The 18,332-nt window shown below is 41.4% G+C and overlaps 1 protein-coding gene across 1 annotated transcript in view; it reads left to right on the forward strand.

Annotated features, from left to right (window-relative positions):
- Positions 1-18,332, forward strand: part of MYO10 (myosin X) — a 163,662-nt gene that overhangs the window by 107,695 nt on the left and 37,635 nt on the right. Inside the window, exons 18-19 of the mRNA XM_059468754.1 lie at positions 1,459-1,567; positions 4,329-4,409. Of these exons, the coding sequence (XP_059324737.1) occupies positions 1,459-1,567; positions 4,329-4,409 (190 nt within the window). The remainder of the gene's footprint in view (positions 1-1,458; positions 1,568-4,328; positions 4,410-18,332) is intronic.

The following is an 18,332-nucleotide window of genomic DNA, read 5'->3' on the forward strand; positions in this document are numbered from 1 at the left end:
GATGCTAAGGGGTGTTGTATCAACTAATTCTGCCAGGACTGAACACATAATTCTGCTGGGGTTTGAATATGTTACATGTTGCATAGCAGCAGAACCTTGACAGACCTGAAAGGAGCACAGAATGACACAGAGATGAGCATATCATATCACAGAAATGAGCATATCAGAGTTGCCTGTAAGCAGGTCTGACTGTAATCGATTCTCACAAAGTTGGGTTTACCTACACTGTACTATTGTTGCTGTTCAGTCCAGGAGCTTCCCAGAGAACTAACTTGCTGCTCTGTAATGAGTAAGGATGCTGGAATGGGGTCATGGTTTTTAACTGTTTCAGAGTGCCTCATAGGCAGCGTGCATGTGTGGGTTTTTACTTCATGTTTGTGTTTCTGGCATTCCCTAATTGGTTGAACACTTGCTGTCGGAGACTGCCAGCGTGCAAACTGCCATATAGCAATTGCTTTGAGGAGACAACTTTTATTAAGATTTATCTGACTGAAAGTCTGAGCTTGGATGCCTTTGGTACCTGCATGTCTCATGTCATTGTGCTGTGTAAGGTCTTAGAGTCCTTATGGTGGTACCCTGTGAGCTGTGGTGGTGTATCACATCCTTTTTGTAGGTGTTTGGTTGAGACTCCAGGACACACAGAGGAATGGCAGAAGAAGAGGGAGCTGAGCCTGGATGTTGCTGTCTCATCTGGTGCCCTCCCCTATCCCATCCAGTCATCCTGCCTTGCTGTGCAAGTTGTTTGTTTGTAAATCCCTTAAACCCTTCTGTGCCAGGGAAACTGTTAATAAGCAATTCCTCTGTTATTTTTTCTGGATTTGTGACATTTCTGATACAACATCTGTCAACTGAAGTATCTAGGCAAAAAAATATTAAATTAGTTAAATGAGCCGGGCCTGGTTTTGCTTTTACACCAACATCTGTATGGAGCTTCAATTAAAATATCTGTGTTTCTGTAGAAATGCTAAGAGGAGCGTACCCAACTGATAGGGTAGAAAACAGCATGCACAGCTGTTATCTGAAAGTGAGACTTGCATGGGTGCCTGTTTTGTGTTATGTCCCTAACCAAGCTGGAAGTCTTGTTTTTTAGTCTTTGTTCAGGTACAATTCTGGTTGCAGTCAGCTGCAGTCTTGGTTGAGTGAAATGCAGTAGAGCCTCCAGGACTTCACACTTAATTTCCCTAATGATGCGTTTGGAATTGAGAAGAAAGATCCTCCTTGTTTTGTTTTTGTTTTGTTTTTTCTCTCCTGGATAAATTCTACAAAGGCAAAATCTATTGTTTATTAAAGATTGTGGAGAAAATAAGCAAATAAATAAGTGAGAAAATAATCAAGAAGCATGTTTTTGATGGTGGAGCTTCTTGCTAAAAGACAGTGCTTTCTTTGCGTTCTACAGTGGTGAACCTCACAGTCTGCTAAGATACACTTTAGAAATACTATTTTTCTTTTCCATTTCAGTCTTGATTTCATCTATGATCTGTTTGAACACGTTTCAAGTCGCAACAATCAGGACACTCTTAAATGTGGAAGCAAGCACCGAAAGCCTACTGTCAGTCTCCAGTTCAAGGTCAGTTAATGTGTCAGCTCTGCTCTGTAGCTAATCAGTGACAGACAGACCCTGGTCAGTAAGGAGCAGGTGCAGATTGAGAAAGGCAAAACTTGAGACTGAAAACATTGCTGTCTCTGCTATGACACTGTCCTTGCTGATTAACTGATTGACTGTCCTGCTTGCTTCAAGTAGGCACTAACCTTTCTGTCACACAATCCCCACAAAATCCTGTTGCATTCCCCACTTGCCTATTTGTTCTTATTTTAAAGCTCGTCTGTGAAGTTGGTCTCTCTTGTTCTGATTTGTCTTTATAATCTAAATCCAGCCACAAAATCCCTCAAAGCCTTACAGCAGTGCCTGAATGCTGAGAAAAATAAGTGCTGAATAAATACCTCATTAAGGTGTTGCCTTGCTTTAACTTAAAGTTTGGAAGGCATTTTTGTTAAACACCTTTTTATGAGGCTTTATAGCCTCTCATCAAAAATGGCACCAAATTGAAATCTAGCATAAAGTCTATCTGCAAATTATTTAAAAGGGAAAGATTGGCATGGAACATCTCCTAAATTGCATGAGTACAAGTCTGGATTAGTTGCCTTTCATTTTGTTTGAATTAATATGCATTTGCAGAGTTCATTCACTTTTTTTAAAGAAGAGCAGACTCAAACCCCTTAAGGGCAGATTTTATCCTAACAGACGATTGCTAAGTGTTGGGCAGAACAGCAAGGAGTGTATACTGGGGCACACACAATGTCTTTTATTAAAAAACACTGATGTATTTTCGGGACAGCTTGCTTGTGCTACCATAACTCATCTCAGAAGTATCCATTTCTTGTCATGAGATGGTGTTATTTGCTGGTTTTCTGGGGTAACTTAAGGTACTGTTTCCACTTGGTTATTTCTAGATGTTCAAAGTAGACCTTTAAAATGTTAACCTTACAAAAACAGACCATGTTTTTTGCTCATTTGGCAAGGTAGAACAAAGTGTAGTAGTCCTTCTGTTCTCTGTCAGAGGCCCTGGAAAACATAAGGGTGATAAAACATGAAATCAAAACCTTATTGCCTCTTATCTAATGCTGCAGTAACTGACCATTAACCAGCTGGGCTGCTTTATAAGATGTTGACCTTCACATCATGCCTTCCCCAGAGAATTAGGTTGGGTGTTTTGTACATGTTTTAAAGCCTTACAGGGATTAGTCCATTTTATTTCAACTGAAGATAAGAACTTTGCCTTCACAGTTTTATTCTCATGATAAATGGTTGACTCTTCTTTTCATTTGATGACCTGCCTAATGCAGGCCTGGGGGTGCACACAGAGGAGCAGAGTTTGGATACCATCTGTTTCAGCCTGTTGATTACCAGGCCAAGCTCCAGATTAGCTCATCACCTGACAGTGACTTAGAGGCTTGCAGCACTGTGCAGAATCTGGCTAGTTGTACCCAGGTGAAAGTGAAAATAGTTTAAATCATTTTTGTTTAGACTGACCAACTTTTCCAATCCAGGCTCCAAGTGGGAGCCTGGGATGAGAGAATTGTGCACAGATGTGTAATGTTCACACAGGTTTAATAAGAATAGAGCTATACTTTTCAGAGCTGTAAATATTTGTCTTTACACAAAGATTTTTGTCTTTGTATGTTCTGTTTAATATTTGCTGCTCAACTCCCTGGTCCATAGGCTGGCAAAACAAGCAAACTAAGAACTGCCATTTATGTTCCCAGTAATTTTGCTGTTTCCTCACTTTGCCCTGCACCAGTGTGTGCACAGCCATAACTCTGCCTGCTGCCTTTTTTACTGCATGTTCAATCACCAAGTAAGTGCTTGGTCTGCAGATTAAAGCAAGAATTTGTTATAACAGACTGACATTGACAGTTTTGCTCCAAGACATATGGCAGGACACACAGTGTTGCTCCTTTAAAATGTGCACTTTCTGCCTCCTTGGCAGCCTTCTGTGTATTCTCTCTGCTGCCTGACACAAAGTGCCACCTTTGAGGGATGTAACTTCACCACTGCTAACTTTGTGGGCTCTTGAGCCTGAACTCCTCTCCTGTACAATCATTTGTATCTCTGCAAAGTAAATGCAAGACTTCAGTTTAAAAAGGTTCATCAGACTTAATGATACAGAATGAGGCAAGTTGGAATAAGATACGGAATGATGGCTCAGGCGGGAAAGGGCGGATGTGTAATTAAAGTAATAATCATAAAAGGACTGAGGGATTTTGTGATTTTTATCTCCAGGCTGAGGTTAGACTGATAGTCTAATGTGCATTGGATCATTCAGAGTTCTAAAGCTAGGAAAAAACCTGTTGTCTTCAGGGAAGATGGAAAATGAGTGGGTTTGGGGTGGTTGAAGTGAAAAGAAGAAATCTGAGTTGGTGGATTTTGCCATAGACCCCTTATGCTTCGTTTTGACTTGCTCAAATTTAGGTGTTTGGGAATGTGGATCCTAAGTCGTAAGCAGTCATTTGAAAGATCCCTGAAACAACAATTTTGTATTTCCTTAAGAACAGTTTTCTTCCTATCAATCTGTGAGTCTTGTTCATTGTTAAACAGTGATGGCAGTTTTGATCAGAAGAGCCAGTGGAAGAAGGGAACGCACAGGAATTGATCCCATCCCTTTGGAAGCAGGAGCTCCCAGGGTGCAGTAACTTCTGGTGTGCACCACTAGGTGTTGCAGTTAGATGCTGTCTGCAGTGCTGAGCTGCAGGAGCTCTTGTCTGGGGTTATGTTGCTTGTACAAAAATCCAGCTTGTGAGCTACTGTCTTCTCTCTACCTGTGTTTCAGGAATCACTTCATTCTTTAATGGCAACGCTGAGTTCTTCAAACCCTTTCTTTGTTCGGTGCATCAAACCCAACGTGCAGAAGGTAAGATTTTAAATGGTGTCCATCTTTTCTGTACATCTCAGGCCTAATCTTTTGCTGCCTGTCTGGTTATTTACCACTGTGTGAAGCAGAGGGTAGCATTCTTCACTGATTTTGTAGAAGGCTTTCAAGGGGAAGGCACTGGGAAGGGCTTTTGATTTCTTTTTTTTTGCATGTGGATTATGGACCTCTTTAAAAGTCATTGCCCACAACTCTGATAAATGGCTGGCTCTAAGGAACGTTATAAACAGAAGGTAGAAGGCTACATTTCTTGTGTGACAACTGTGTGAGAGCCTTTTTAGGGAGAAAATATCAAAATCACAAAGTTTTAAGACACTATAGGCAGTGATTCAGATGTGTATAGAAAAACTGGTGTGAATTACTCTCTTGTCAGACTCTTGGTCTTTCAATTTATGAAAATACCTAGAATTGTACATGCTGGATGTTTTGTTCTGTTTCAGATTTTTGTTTTTAAAACAGGCTTGGAGACTAAGGCTTACAATATCAGTTTGTCTTTTAAGTTACAAATAATGAAAGGCTGTGTCAAGATTTGCCTAAATATGGTGGAAGGCTCTCTAGAAATGAAGTGGTAATGGTACAGTAGACACTGAAATTAATATTGCTAGCCTGATTCTAGTATCCTGGGGTTTTTCACATCTGTTTTGGGCATAATAGATTGTTGTTTATTATATGGTCTGCTTTTGTCAAAAATACAACAGCCAGAGGTGCTAGTAAATCTGATTTATGGTTTTCACATGGCAACTCAGAGATTGGTGACTTTACTATAAATCCATATTTAGATGTTCTATTTTTCTGGGCTGCCTAGTTAATCAGGGTGCCATCAAAACAAATGTGTGGATTTCATAGATTTTAGTGCCACCTGGACAGTGGACATCCTTGACTTCACATGTTTTCCTTTGCTGACTGTTCTGCTTTTGTGATGTGCCAAATAACATGCAGACTTTGGGCACCTTAGCAAGAGGAAGCAGCCTGGAAGCAAATAAAAACAACTTTCTGTGTCTTGAGGTGTTTGGTGCTCTGAGGTGTGAAGTCACCCAAGGCAGCTGAACCCACATGGATGACCGAGCCCTGGCAAGTAGCTGGGATTCGTGAGCTTGCATGTTTAGCAAAGTCCCTGATCACAGAAGGAAGGCAGTTTTGAAAAGCTTCCCTGCTTCCCTGCTCCTGTTTCTGTCTGGAAGCCCCAAGACCCTTAAATAGAAGGATTTTGGTAAAAAATTTTTAGGTTTTCCTTATCCATCTTTTCATACCTGACTAATAAGGCTCATCTGCACAGTAGCAAAGGTACAAGGATTTGCTGTGACTGATTCAAGAACCAGGCATTTATTGCATTTCCATAGCAAGGAAAACACCGAGTTCCCACTCCTATGTTCCTTGTTCTTCCAGTCATTTCCCATTAAAATGCTTCATCCCTTACAATTTTGGCATGTTACTGTATCTGTGCATATATTTTAATACCACTAAAACACAGTTCTCACAGAATTAGCAGCTGTGCAAGGAGAAGAAGCTTGAGACAGTCTCTGAGGACCACCTCTAACTGCAGGAGTGCATGCAGGAACAGTTTGGGAAATTCCTCTAGACAATCCATTTCAATGTACATGTTAAATCTCGCTGAAATCTTATGCAAAAATGGTTGTACTTGTTTTCCATTTGCCTTTATTTGATTGCAAATTTCACTTGAAATAATGGCTTTACTAAATAAGAAATACTGTTTGAAGAACAAGAGTCAGGTGTCACAGAGCTTATCTTTTGTAGCTGATTCAGTAGAAGACTTGACTGAAAAGGGTAAGGAAAGCCATATATAATGCTTGTCAATGGCATTCTTCATTCAGAGAAGTGTTACCAAAATGCACCTTTGGGATTCACTGTTGGAAGTTTTGCCTGCTGTACGCTGCTCTCTGTGCCCCACTCCCCGTTGAACAGACACAGTAATTTTTAGTGCTGACCTTGTGACATTGGTGGTGTATCTCCTTCTGCAGCACTGCAGGTACTGGAGCAGGCACAAAATCAGCATTTGGCTGCTGTGTGTGTGCCTTTGCTGGATTTGTAGGTGCACATCCCATTGAGGAGTTTGCAGTTTATCCTCTCATACAACATGTCACTTCTTTCCAGCTAGACAAAGGAAAATAAGGTGACGACTCAGTTTGCTGTGACCCAGCATGGCTCAGAGACACAGGAGCTGTGCATGGACTACCAGGGATCACCTGACTCACTGTGCAGGGCTGGTTAGAAAAAAAAACTGCATAAAATACTCGAATGAGCTACTGAAATGAAGTAAACTTGGATCAAAAGAAAGTAAAAGGTCTCCACTGAGCATTTTCCTCTGTGTTTTCCATCTGCAGTCATGGTGATATGGAATGATAAATGTCACTCGGAAGGTACTTAAGCAGTGCTTGCCAAATACCTAAGTATGTGGAAGGAAGGGATGTTTTACTGCTTTTTTGAAATACACAGCATTAAAGGAGTGCTGTACCAGAGAGATTTGTCAAGGATCGAGCTGAAATTGTGTTATTGGGGGCAAAACCTCTCCATCTACTTGTTCCTCTCTGGATTGGATACAAATAGAGGGTACACCTATTGGTGAACATCCTTTGTAACTGGAGGGGAGGAGCTGGGGGAACTCAAGAAGTGTGTTTGAATTCTGCAAGTGAATGAAGTTAAGCAAATAGAAGTCAAATTCAAGCCTTTGAAAAGCAGAATGTATAGCAAGCTACTTCCTCTGTTGTTCTAGATACTGAAGTGTATTCATGTTGGTAGCAGATGTGATAATTTACAGTAATTATTTAATTGTTTTAATTTTTCTAAAGTTCAGTTTTTAAATATGTTGCAGTGGCAAGCAAAAACAATTCAGCTTAAGCAGTAAACCACTGAACATTTACATATGAAAGCAGATTCTACACTCATTAGTGCAATTTCCTAAAGGGAGCGCATGGAGTACGTGACCTTTTGTCACACGACATTTCGGCAGGCAGGCCTCAGACAGAAGGACAGAGGACCCATTAATCTTTGGGAGACCCCAGAACAATCAGGGTATCTGTTTTCACAATTTCCAATCTGTTCTGAACTATCTATAACATGGAAACTTTTCCACTTGGTATGCTTAATGAGTGTTTTCTGCTAATGAAGTGTCTTTCTCCTCAGCTCCCCTTATCTTCATGCAGCTGGCAGAACTATGTATCATTTCACCCCTTTGAACTTTAGCACATCTTTCTCTCTTTCTTGGGTTCATGTTTCTTTTTCTGTCTCCTGTTTTATTTGATAATGATTCCTCCCTGCAACCTTGCCTTTTCTGATCTCTGTCTCCTTTTCGTCATGTACCTTAAATTAAAAAAAAAAAAAACACCACCACAAAAAAACCCCAACAACAAAACCAAACCAACAACAAAGAAAAAGACTGTATTTTTAAAAGAAGCTGCAGCCATTGCTAAAATCATCAGCTGAATGTTCTTCCAGCTTGCTGCTATTAATAAAGTTGCTAAGCCTTGATGCTATTCAGGAGACAGATCAGAGTAAATTTCAGATCCAAACTTCCTATTCAAGCTCTTTCAGGAGCAGAAGTTTTCCTGTCACCCAGAAGCAGCCAGCCTTGTGCAGCTTGGCTCAAGTGCTCTCTCAGGTTTCCATTTAGGCTATTTCTTGAAGTTACATTGGCATAATCTCCAGTGGCACGATACTGGTATAATCATAGCAAGTGACCCCACTTCCAGCATCTGCAGGGCTTCAGCTGTGCTGGTCTCTCAAAACCTCAGTTATTATAGCTTGTTTTTATAATCCCCTGTTCTTGAGACTTCAACAGGTTCAGATGTGGCCGTTCTTTCCTGCACATAAATAGGTACATGCAAACTTTTCTTTGGTTGCAGATCTAAGACCAGTATGGTCCTGATAGACAGAATCCTGTCTTAGTTATAGTTCACATGAAGTATTTAATGTAGACAAAAAATTCGCTTTTTAAATTGTTTTTATAGGAAACTTGTGTTGATGTGTGCCATGAGGCAACAGGATTGCAGGGTCCCTGTTCATGTCTGTCTGCTCATTTATTGTCTGTCTCATTCCTCTGTTGAAGTGATGGTCTTGTCACTGTCAAGATAAAAGCTGCCTTCTCTCAGACCTTGTGATCTCTAAAGGGACAATTCTGTTTCTCTGCAGGTTTTTACATTAACTTTTGTTTAATCTTAAAATTTAATTAGGTTAGGTAAATAAGTGGGGCAAAATTAAACCTGTATTGTAAAGCTACTGCAGGGTAGGGGCTACAGGGAGCAACAGGAAAAATGAAACTGGTAATACCTTAGCAGTTCAAAGGAAGACTGGTAGAAAAAAAGTCTGTAATAAATTCTTAGAGTCCTATCATGCTCCATATTCATTCTGGGAAAATTAGTATCAGGGCAATAAGATTGTTAACATTGCTTCTGGGGGCAGAGCCATTTGAAGGGATCAAGGTATGGCTATTGGCACCTGCAGTGTGCTTTGAGGCATAGGTCATTAATGACCATGAGACACCCTGGAATAGCAAGCAGTTTGTCCTCTAATATGAAATAAGATACAAACCTATTTTGCTTGGCGCCTGAATTAAAGCCGTGTTCTTAAAATAGCTCTGAATCATTACAAATGTAAGTTCAGCATGATACCAGCCTAAACACCAGGTAGAAGTACAGCTCAGGAATGCAGTGCAGAGGAACAGTGATAGCAGAGCTTGACCCCATCTGCAAGGGTGATTGTGTGCAGGGTGTGGAGCAGGTACAAGTGCAGGGAACGCAGTAGGTGAGCTGGTTGTCAAGCTGGAATTGCAGTATTGTCATATTGAGACATGGCTATATGAATCACTGAGTTTGCCTTCTAGGGAGATTTTTTTTTTTTTGTAGAAATATGGATAAGAGTGCAAGTCTAATGGTACTGCATTGGGAAGGATACTGACACATAACTTGAAAGATTCAGGCAGAGAAAGTCTGAACTTCAAGGGTATTCTACTGTACCTGAAACAGACGATTGCTAAGCATCTGGATAACTTCTTTACTTTCAGAAGTCTTTATTTTAAAAAATTATCCTTAATTAGGTGTTCTAGTTCCAAACTTCTATGCCCATGGAGTTGTATACCGAGCATTTGCTTTATACAGTAACAATCAGCAGACTCTGGGTCTCCTTACAGGGGAGCAGATGCCTTTGTGGGTTTTTAAAGATGCTGAGCCCAGCAGTTAAAAGCTGAGAAGTGTTAGGCCCTAAATGGAGGTGTCTCTATGGCTTAGTCAGTTGCTCAGCCCTGAGGTAGCTCTGCTGCAGCATAGCTGCCGTGGTGTCTGGTACTGGGAGCTAGCAGATCACGGGGTCAATTTGACTTGCTGTCCATAAGGAAAAGGTAATAGATAGCCTGGTCACATTAATAGTTACTCTGTCATACTTTGAAAGTAAAGGAAATAGATAATGTAGCCCAGGTGGAGCTGCTGGGTGTGTGTGGGCTGTCTGTAGAAAGTTAAGGTCTAGCAGTATTCATTTACAGCTGTATAAGCACCTCATATATTAGAGATCCTTATTGCCTCTTTTAAAAATCTGTCTTTAATCTCAGTTGTTCTCAATAAATACTTGGTTTAAGAAAGCTTTCTGGCTGCCAATTACTGCTGTCATTGTTTCTGGAGGCAGCAGAGCCACAGGCTTTGAGCACAGATTGCTCTTGCTTGGGCAGCTTGGGTCAGACTCAGGGAGCTGCTGCTCAGGCTCATCATTTGGGAGAAGAGCAACTGTTTCCCAAAAACACAACATGTTGGCCTGATCTCACAGGTCAACAATTGCTAACTATTCATCCTCCTTACCCTTTAACTAGCTCACAAACCTTTATTATTCATAACCAGGAAGGCGCAGTCAGAAGGTGTGGTGTCGTGCCTGGCCAACGCCACTTAATTCAGCTACCTGGATCTTGTCGCCTTGGGTTTTGCAGAATTACATAGCTTCAAATCAAGGCTTGTGGAGTATGTCCCAGCTGCATCATTTTGTGACACATCACTTGAGTAATTAGGTCAGGCGCTGGAGGACTCATTCCTTAGGTAAAAGTGGTAAGGAGAGTGGGTGTGAGGAGAGCAATCGCTCCTGCTCGCTGAGTGCTGGCAGTAATGTAACGTGTGAGTCTGACTCCCTGTCTGAAAGAGCAAGGTGTTTTGTGCTATGTGTAAGCCATGCCTCTCTTCAGTGTCCTCTCTAAAGATCACTCCTATCACTGCTTTGGTGCAGCCTCTTATTAATGCTGCCTGAGAGCCACTGGGTTGTCCCTTTGTCCCCATCCCTGAGTATCCCCGTTTGCTGGGCTGAAGTAGGTCATTCCACTCTCCGGGCAGTCACCCAGGCAAGGCATGTTCTTCTTCTTCATCAAGGTTTGTTGTTTGCTGAGCAGGGCTGACGAGGCATTCCTTTGCTAAGTGTATTAGGATTTGTCTTTCAGTGACCGTGGTTAAGGGGTTTAAAATTGATCTGTTTAAGGCTAGGGACAGAGAGCTGAGATGGGATGCTGCAGGCGAGGGAGCAGACACTGTGCTGTAAAGGTTGTACCCAGCTCCAGGCAGAGCGGGCAGACAAGAGTTTTACTTGTTTTGCAGCATGTACAATTTGGTAGGACTGTCCACAAGTGGTAGGAGCAATTTCTGGATCTTGGATAGTAACTGCATGTGGCAGTCTGTAAGCAGGATGGAAGGACACATGGGGAGCAATTACTGCTTCAGGAGGGACTTGGATGGGGGTAGCCCAGATGGCAAAGTATCAGAAAAATTCTGTGGAAAAATCAAATGCCCAGGGATGGGATATTTTTAATGTGCAACGTTTGCTTTGTAGTTCAGTGTAATATCTAGAAGTGAGAAAGATTTTGACTGCTTCAGCAATTGATCTGCCAGCAGCAGAGGATCTTACTGCCTACAGCTGACTTCAGGCACTACAATAATTCTGGCATGTTGTACCACCTGATGGATATTTTTTGTAGCTTATGAATTCCTTCATATGTGGCTATATGGCATGGATAGGTAATTGTGGAACTGCAGCTACTGATCTCAAGTCTGAAGTATTTGCTTTTTATAAATACCAGCAAAGAACTTGGCTTTTCTTCCTTCTTGTGCGCTCTACCAAGCATTTGAATTGCAAACATTGTCATGCAAATGTGTGCGTTGAAAAACTGTATACTTCATCAAGCTCTGGAAGTTTTCTTCTTTAACTACTACAAAAAAAAAAAGTCCCCCCATCTCTAAATGGCAATTTATATTCAAATCCTGTTTGCTGTGTTCTCATGGTAACTACTCTGAGGGAACATGCACAGTCCATGATAAATAGACATCTCTAGAGCTCCAAAAGCATCGCTGGGGTACAGAGCATTGTTCTTTAGCGAAAACTTTAAAGTTCAGAAGCCTCTTCCTTGCTAAGCTGTGTCATAGGGCATATTGTGCATTTTATCTCTTAAGGTTTAGGAATTTGTTGGCTGTGAAATATATTTACATTCTTGCTGCCTATAAGGCGAGATTAGCCCTCGTGTCCTGTTAGTCAGGAATATCTTCAGTGATTGCTGTAGAGCCAGCCCTCGCTAGGCTTGACTTCCTTTGAGTAGCAGCAGGAATGAATTAAGCAAGTACAGCCAAAGATATCACATGAAAGACTTGAAATACCAGAGCTGAAGAAAGCTCTGTTCTGTGTGTGTCTCTGTGTGTGTGTGCATAGCTGTAAAAAAAACCTGCTAAAGGTTCAGTTTTTCACAATGGACGAACGCTGAAGGGGGAAAACGTCTTAAAAGGTAAGGGGTTTAATTCATGCAGGCTTTTTAATTTATTTTAATCTTGCATACTTGAAGCTGCAGTGGACTTGTAGAAGAAGTATAGAAAGTACCTGGAGTTTGCCTGAGCAAGCTGTACTGGAAACGTTTCTGAGCTTGTATTTTCTTTTAAAGAGGGTAAATGCATGCAGAATCAAGTTTATGAGAAAAGAACTGAATTTACTGGTCTAATCATATTTTCGAACTCCGGGAGAGCTTTGCGGCCAAGCAGTCTGCTTTAATAAATCACACTTTGTTTGAAAGTTAAAGGGATGATTGTTTGCAGAGCTGGGAAAAAGTCGACAGAATTAGAGCTGTGAGTGCAGATGGGGGAAGTCCTCTGTTGTGATGATGGGCTGCTTTCTGGAGAAAGATCTTTTCTGTTGATCAGTCCATAGTGTATGTTCAGTAAAACCACCTATGTGAAGTTAAGGATTACAGTGTTCCTGCCATTTATTAAGGCATAAGGCATGTATTTTTGCATTGATTGCATTATAAGAAAGTAATACTGGGGACAAATGTATTTGGCAGTGGTGGGGGGGAAGTCAAGCAAGGTATCTTCAGAACCCAGAAGTCTCAATTAATTTTGTAATTTTACTGGCAAGGCTTTGATGAGGCACACTTGAAACAGTAATTTTTTTTGCCATAGAAATACAGGAAATGGAATATGCCTGGGGAGAAAAAAACCACTGCAGTAGTAATGGAAAGGACAGCATAGCAGTTGGTATATATTGATCTTCTGTGCTGCGTCAACTCTCCCTTCTGCCCCCAGTGAAACAGCCCTCTAACGCAGCAGCTAAAATAGTGCTGTTCACCACTGGTTGCCTTTGCTTCTGGGATCTGCACTTCGTGCCTTGCTTTCCCACTTAAAGTGCTTGTCTCTGCAAACATTAGAATTCAGCCACAGGGTAGAAAATTAGGATAAAATTGCTTGAGAGAACCTGTTATGAAGGGAATGGGTTTGATCCTGCATCATTGAAGTCTATGGGAGTTTTATTCTGGTCTCAAGAAGTGCAGCCCTAGATTTGCCTTGCAAATATAGATGGAGGGTACATGATCTGATAAAGTGCCTATGGGACCAGGAAACAGTGTTGCCATAACTTGTAGTTGTTCTTCTCTCACTGATGTTAAAATATGTCCTTTTAAACCCCAAGTGGTAGCAGAGGTGGTAGGTCAAAATGTAGCTGGTTTTGTTGTATGCACATTGATGATATGTATTCAGTATTTCTTCTGCTAAATCTTCTTTGTTTCAGAAAAGATAAGATTTATTTTGTTTCTCATTTGTTGGCTTTTTCCAAAAAAATGTATTTACAACCTGTAGCATAAATGAAAGCTTAACAACAGTGGTTATAACATAAAAAACAGATTACTGAAGGTAAGAGTGCTGTCTCAGCTGTTCACAGATCTTTGTGAAAGCTACCCTCAGAACACAAAATCTGTGTGAAGAGCAGAAGTTAATGTTGTTTAAGAGTAGAACTTGGATCAGTGACTAAACCTTTTTCTCTTTGACTGTATCTATCTGTTTACATACATACATATATGTGAGTTTTCTTAATTTATTCGGAACAGGATGCAGCAAAGAATTTGCGGGGGGACCTCACTATGATCCATTTGTAAGGGCTAAGTACACTTCGGAACAGCTGGTGCCACCTCATCAGATGAAAAAATAAACACAAACTGTTTACTCAAAGAACATCAAAGTGTTTTATCTTTGTTGTCTTACACTAAGAATTTACTGTTTCTGATGGGTTTAGGCAGTTTATAAACCTCAGTAGCAAGGCAGGTCTGTTCCTGTCACTGTCCATAGCAGTCAGGTTGTGGTTTCAGTTGTATGAAGTGGAATGTAGTAGATGTAAAGTCTGTGTTTGAGGACATCATCAGAGCTGGTAGGGTGGTCAGTCTAACCTACAGGAAGTTTTTGGTCAGTCTAACCTACAGGAAATTTTTGGCTGACACATTATGAGGTTTGAGGTTGCTCTCATTGGTCTCTCTCCACATTCCTCATGTGTATTCCCTGTTCAAGCAACAGGGAGCTGGGCAGCTGGTGCTGCTTACAGGAGCTTTGCTGGGGAGGTGATAGCAGCACAGTTCCTCAGGCTTTGTGGGCAGTATTTGTTTTGTTGCTTGGTCTCAAGCACCAGGCAAGTGCACACAGTTCAGGAAGTCTGTGAAATTGCTGGTTGCCAAGAAGCCCATTGCACCATGTAAATCATTTGGGACACTGGCAGGTTTTTTGTTTTGGCAGCCACCTTGGATTGTGGCATACACCCATGAGTATTATCAAATATCTAGTGTAGGGAAGGCAAGTTTGTCACCAAACTCATAGTGCTATGTTCTGTTTCCACTGTTCACATGATGTAATCAATCATGGCATTTTTGAAACTCACTCTAGGAAACTCCTAAGTAAGTGGTGAGTAGGTGCTTCGGAGGGGTCTCCAAACATTTTTTAGTGAAGCAGATAATGTGGATGGGTTGAGAGAAGAAATCCACTTTCAGAAAGCCAGGTAAATGCCAGATCATCTGTGATACTGGCTTTCTCAAGGGAATGGCTGCCCGGATTCAGCATGATGAAGATGAGTATGTCCATCTGCAGCTTGCCAAGCACACCATTTTTGCATACTTCATAGTTAGCCAAACAGAAACAGTGACCTGCCTCATCAATTAAAAGTAGTATTTCAAATGGATAAATGATGATTTTTATTACAAGTGGTGCAGCACTTAAATTAGCATCAAGGAAGTTTTTAATGTAGGCACACAATTCACATGTCAAACAAAATTGCTTTTAGGAAAACTGATTTTATCTCAAGTGTTCCCTTCTGAGTCAAACATTAAGGGTTATGTTGGGTTATGTACTTAAGCCAGCCTAGGAATTTCTCAGGGAAGAAATGGCTGTTCAGCCATCTAAAATTGCATTTCCCTGTGACCCCTGGCATGCACAACACAGCACATCTCTAATCAGCCTGGTTCTTACAGGACATGCACATCTCCTTGGCCTCGATGAGCTCTAAGCACACATGTAAATGCTTTGCTTAAGTTATTATTGGTTTGATGCTGCTTTGGCCAGCATGTAACAGGGCCACAATACCTCTTGTCACACAGCTGTGAAGGGGAGAGACATTTGTGCAGCTCCCTTGCAGTGCATGCCCAGCCTAAAGTCAAAAATCACAGAGAAGATGAGACTTGTTACATCCATTGCTTCCAGTTGTGTGTGTTCCATGCAGCTGGCCAGGTCTCAGAAAAACAATGTTGGTAAGGCAGCAGTGAAAATGCTCTTAAACACTCATGGAGTCTCAAGTGTCTCTTTTCACCATGATCAGAAAATATGGAAGAGGGATAGAAAAAAATCTACTTCTAGGACAAGAATAGGCAATATCTTATTTGAGTATGACATAACAAATTGTAAGGCCATAAGTAAGAGCAGGAGTTTTCTCCGCAAAATCATCTTAAAAATGGATAGAGTCAACCAAACGTGTGATTCCCGTAACTAAGTGAGGATGGAGCTAAACCTTACTGAAACAAAGGGCTGTTGACCAGCATCCATGGCTGTGAATTCTGCAGGCTTGGAGGAGATGAGCAGTAGCACCACAATTAAGTCACTCAGAAGGCAGTTGAATGTTAAATTAGTTAGATCCTGATGTATTGTTACCATTTATTATCATTGATTCTTTCTCTGGCTCCTTAGATACGTATGTGTAGATAAATCAGTTTATAGTTACTTTGATGACCATATTGATATTAGGGAGGTTTATTGCCATTCATTTTGTATAACCCTACACCATGCTAATAAAGCAAAGTGAATGTACTCTATAGTTAACTCTTACCTCACAGTTGCATAGGAATTGGAACAAAAAAGTCATGTTAGTGCTTATCAATGCATAACCTGTTGCAGTGATGTGACAGTGGTGGGGTTTTTTTTTCTCTACTGAATGCAATTAGTATCAATGCAAAAGACACAGGAGCTTCCTGCTGTTCTGGCCCAAGGTGATGTTGTTAACCTGTGTGTGGCCTCTGTGGCAGCACAGAGGGCTGTGATCCACACAGCTCTGCCATCTCATGTTCATATAAAATATGAAGAAGTCAGTCAAGGGGCTTTTTGTGTGACTTACACTGGGAATTGCAGAATTTTCAGAAATATCTATTTTTATTTTGAGGTAGTTCTCAGAAGCACCAAATAACTGAAGGAGGAGACTCTCCATCTCTCAGTGGGAGGATGGGATAGGACTGTTGTGTTATAACTAAGCTGTCCAAGGAGAGCATACTTATTGCCTTTTTCTGTGAAATTAATGTACACAAGAATGAACAACTGCCTTCTTTTTCTTCCCCTGCCCTGCAAACACACATATGTGTGTGTACAAATATTTCACTAGTCTTGTGCCTTGTCTAATCGGTTGCAGATCTGCAAAGCAAGTCCTGAGTATATAATGTAAAATTGTATAGGAATACAAGAACAGCAGCTCAGAGGATCAAATTAGAAGAAAAATGCCAAAATTAGACTGAGAGATATACTGAGATATAAGATACAGTAGTAATTAACACACCAGTTACATGGGATTGAGCTGGGCCATTCATGTGGACCATCACACAATTCTTGCTGTCAGCCAGGTAGACATCTGTGCTGATCACAAGGAAATCCATCACCTCTGTAAACTGGAATTTCCCCTCTCTAGACTTAAAAATGGTCTTAAATGCTGATACTTAAAGGAGATCTCCAGACCACACACTGCAAGTCTGCTGGATCCCAGCTCTGGAGCAGCCCCCCGGTACCCTGGGCTCCCTCAGGTTGAAGCGAGCCTTTGGAAATGACCCAAATGAGCCGGAGCCATGTGCAGCCCACTGGGACATTATGGTGCAGAGGGGTTTGTGTGCTGGGCACTGTGGCAAGGGAGGGCCAGAGCAGGGAGTTGGGAGGCAGGGATGCTCCGGGAGGGCTGGCTAGCAGAGCCCAGAGGCAGCTGTGAATGGAGCCCTGTGCTGGGCTGGGAATAATCTGCCCTTTCAGTGCTGCCCGACCTCGGGTGTCCTAGCAACGCAAAGCTGCTCGGCGGAATATTTCACGGCGTTCCTCATTTGCACGTATCAGATATTGGCTGTGATTTAAGCCTGGCTGATTTCCCATTATGGCTTTCGAACAACGGGCTCGGTACAGGAAGGAGAGGAGAAAGGGCTACTCAGGAGAAAATTTTATAAAACCTTTTTTAACACACTTTTTTTTGGCAGAGGAATGGCTCTGAAACATTTCCTTGCTTGATAAGGCACGGAGCAGCAAGTCTGAGCATTACGTCAGCCTTGTGCCTTGTAGGCGTCTTATATGGAGAGAATGAACTGCCAAATGCATTGGAAAAACTGCTGGTGGCCTCAGTATTGAAAAGGGGGCATGATCAAGTGCTGACTTTTTAATGTTTCTTGAATTTTATTTTATTATTTTTATTTTTTTATTTTTATTATTTTTTATTATTATTTTTATTTAGTTTTTTTAGCTATGAAGTTGCAGGCCCTTGGGGCCTTACAACAAGCAGGAAAACTCTGCATTTAAATCAACTAAAGCCAACTGACACTTTTATTATTCTAAATCTTGTAGTTTGCAGAGGTATGATTCATGATTGTTGTGTCACACAGCTGAGCAGCACAGGTTTGCTTACAAATCACTGAACTGACTTCTGAGATAGCAGGGAATTTTAAGTATTCTCTTTAAAGCAATGCCTCAAAATAGAAGAATATCAAGATGTAAATGGCATTTGGGGATGGGATCCTAAAGAGATAGTGTGTGATGAGACCTAGAGAAGCAGCAGGTGGGTGCCCAAGTCTGAAACTGGGAATAAAGTCAGATTTGGATTCAGAATCCTCTTCTACTCCCCTTGTGCTCTACAAGTTGATGTCCCTTGTCCCTCTGTGGAATGCAATGTTAGTGCCCCCCACCATGAGCTGGAAGTGAGATTCTTCTACCTTGTCCTTTTCACTTAACCTGCAGTAAAGAAGGGGAGGCAAAAACCCTCTGTCCTTTCTTCCCTTGTGTGCAGCTGTAGTCTGAAAAGAGGTTGCTCAGTTTTGTGTCACCTGGGAGAGCAAAGAAAATTGTGATAAAGTGGATCAAAGTTATCTGCAACACCATTTGAGGATGTACTGCTGAAGTGATC

Source organism: Ammospiza nelsoni, chromosome 1, assembly GCF_027579445.1.
Source record: "Ammospiza nelsoni isolate bAmmNel1 chromosome 1, bAmmNel1.pri, whole genome shotgun sequence".
Lineage (NCBI taxonomy): Eukaryota > Metazoa > Chordata > Aves > Passeriformes > Passerellidae > Ammospiza > Ammospiza nelsoni.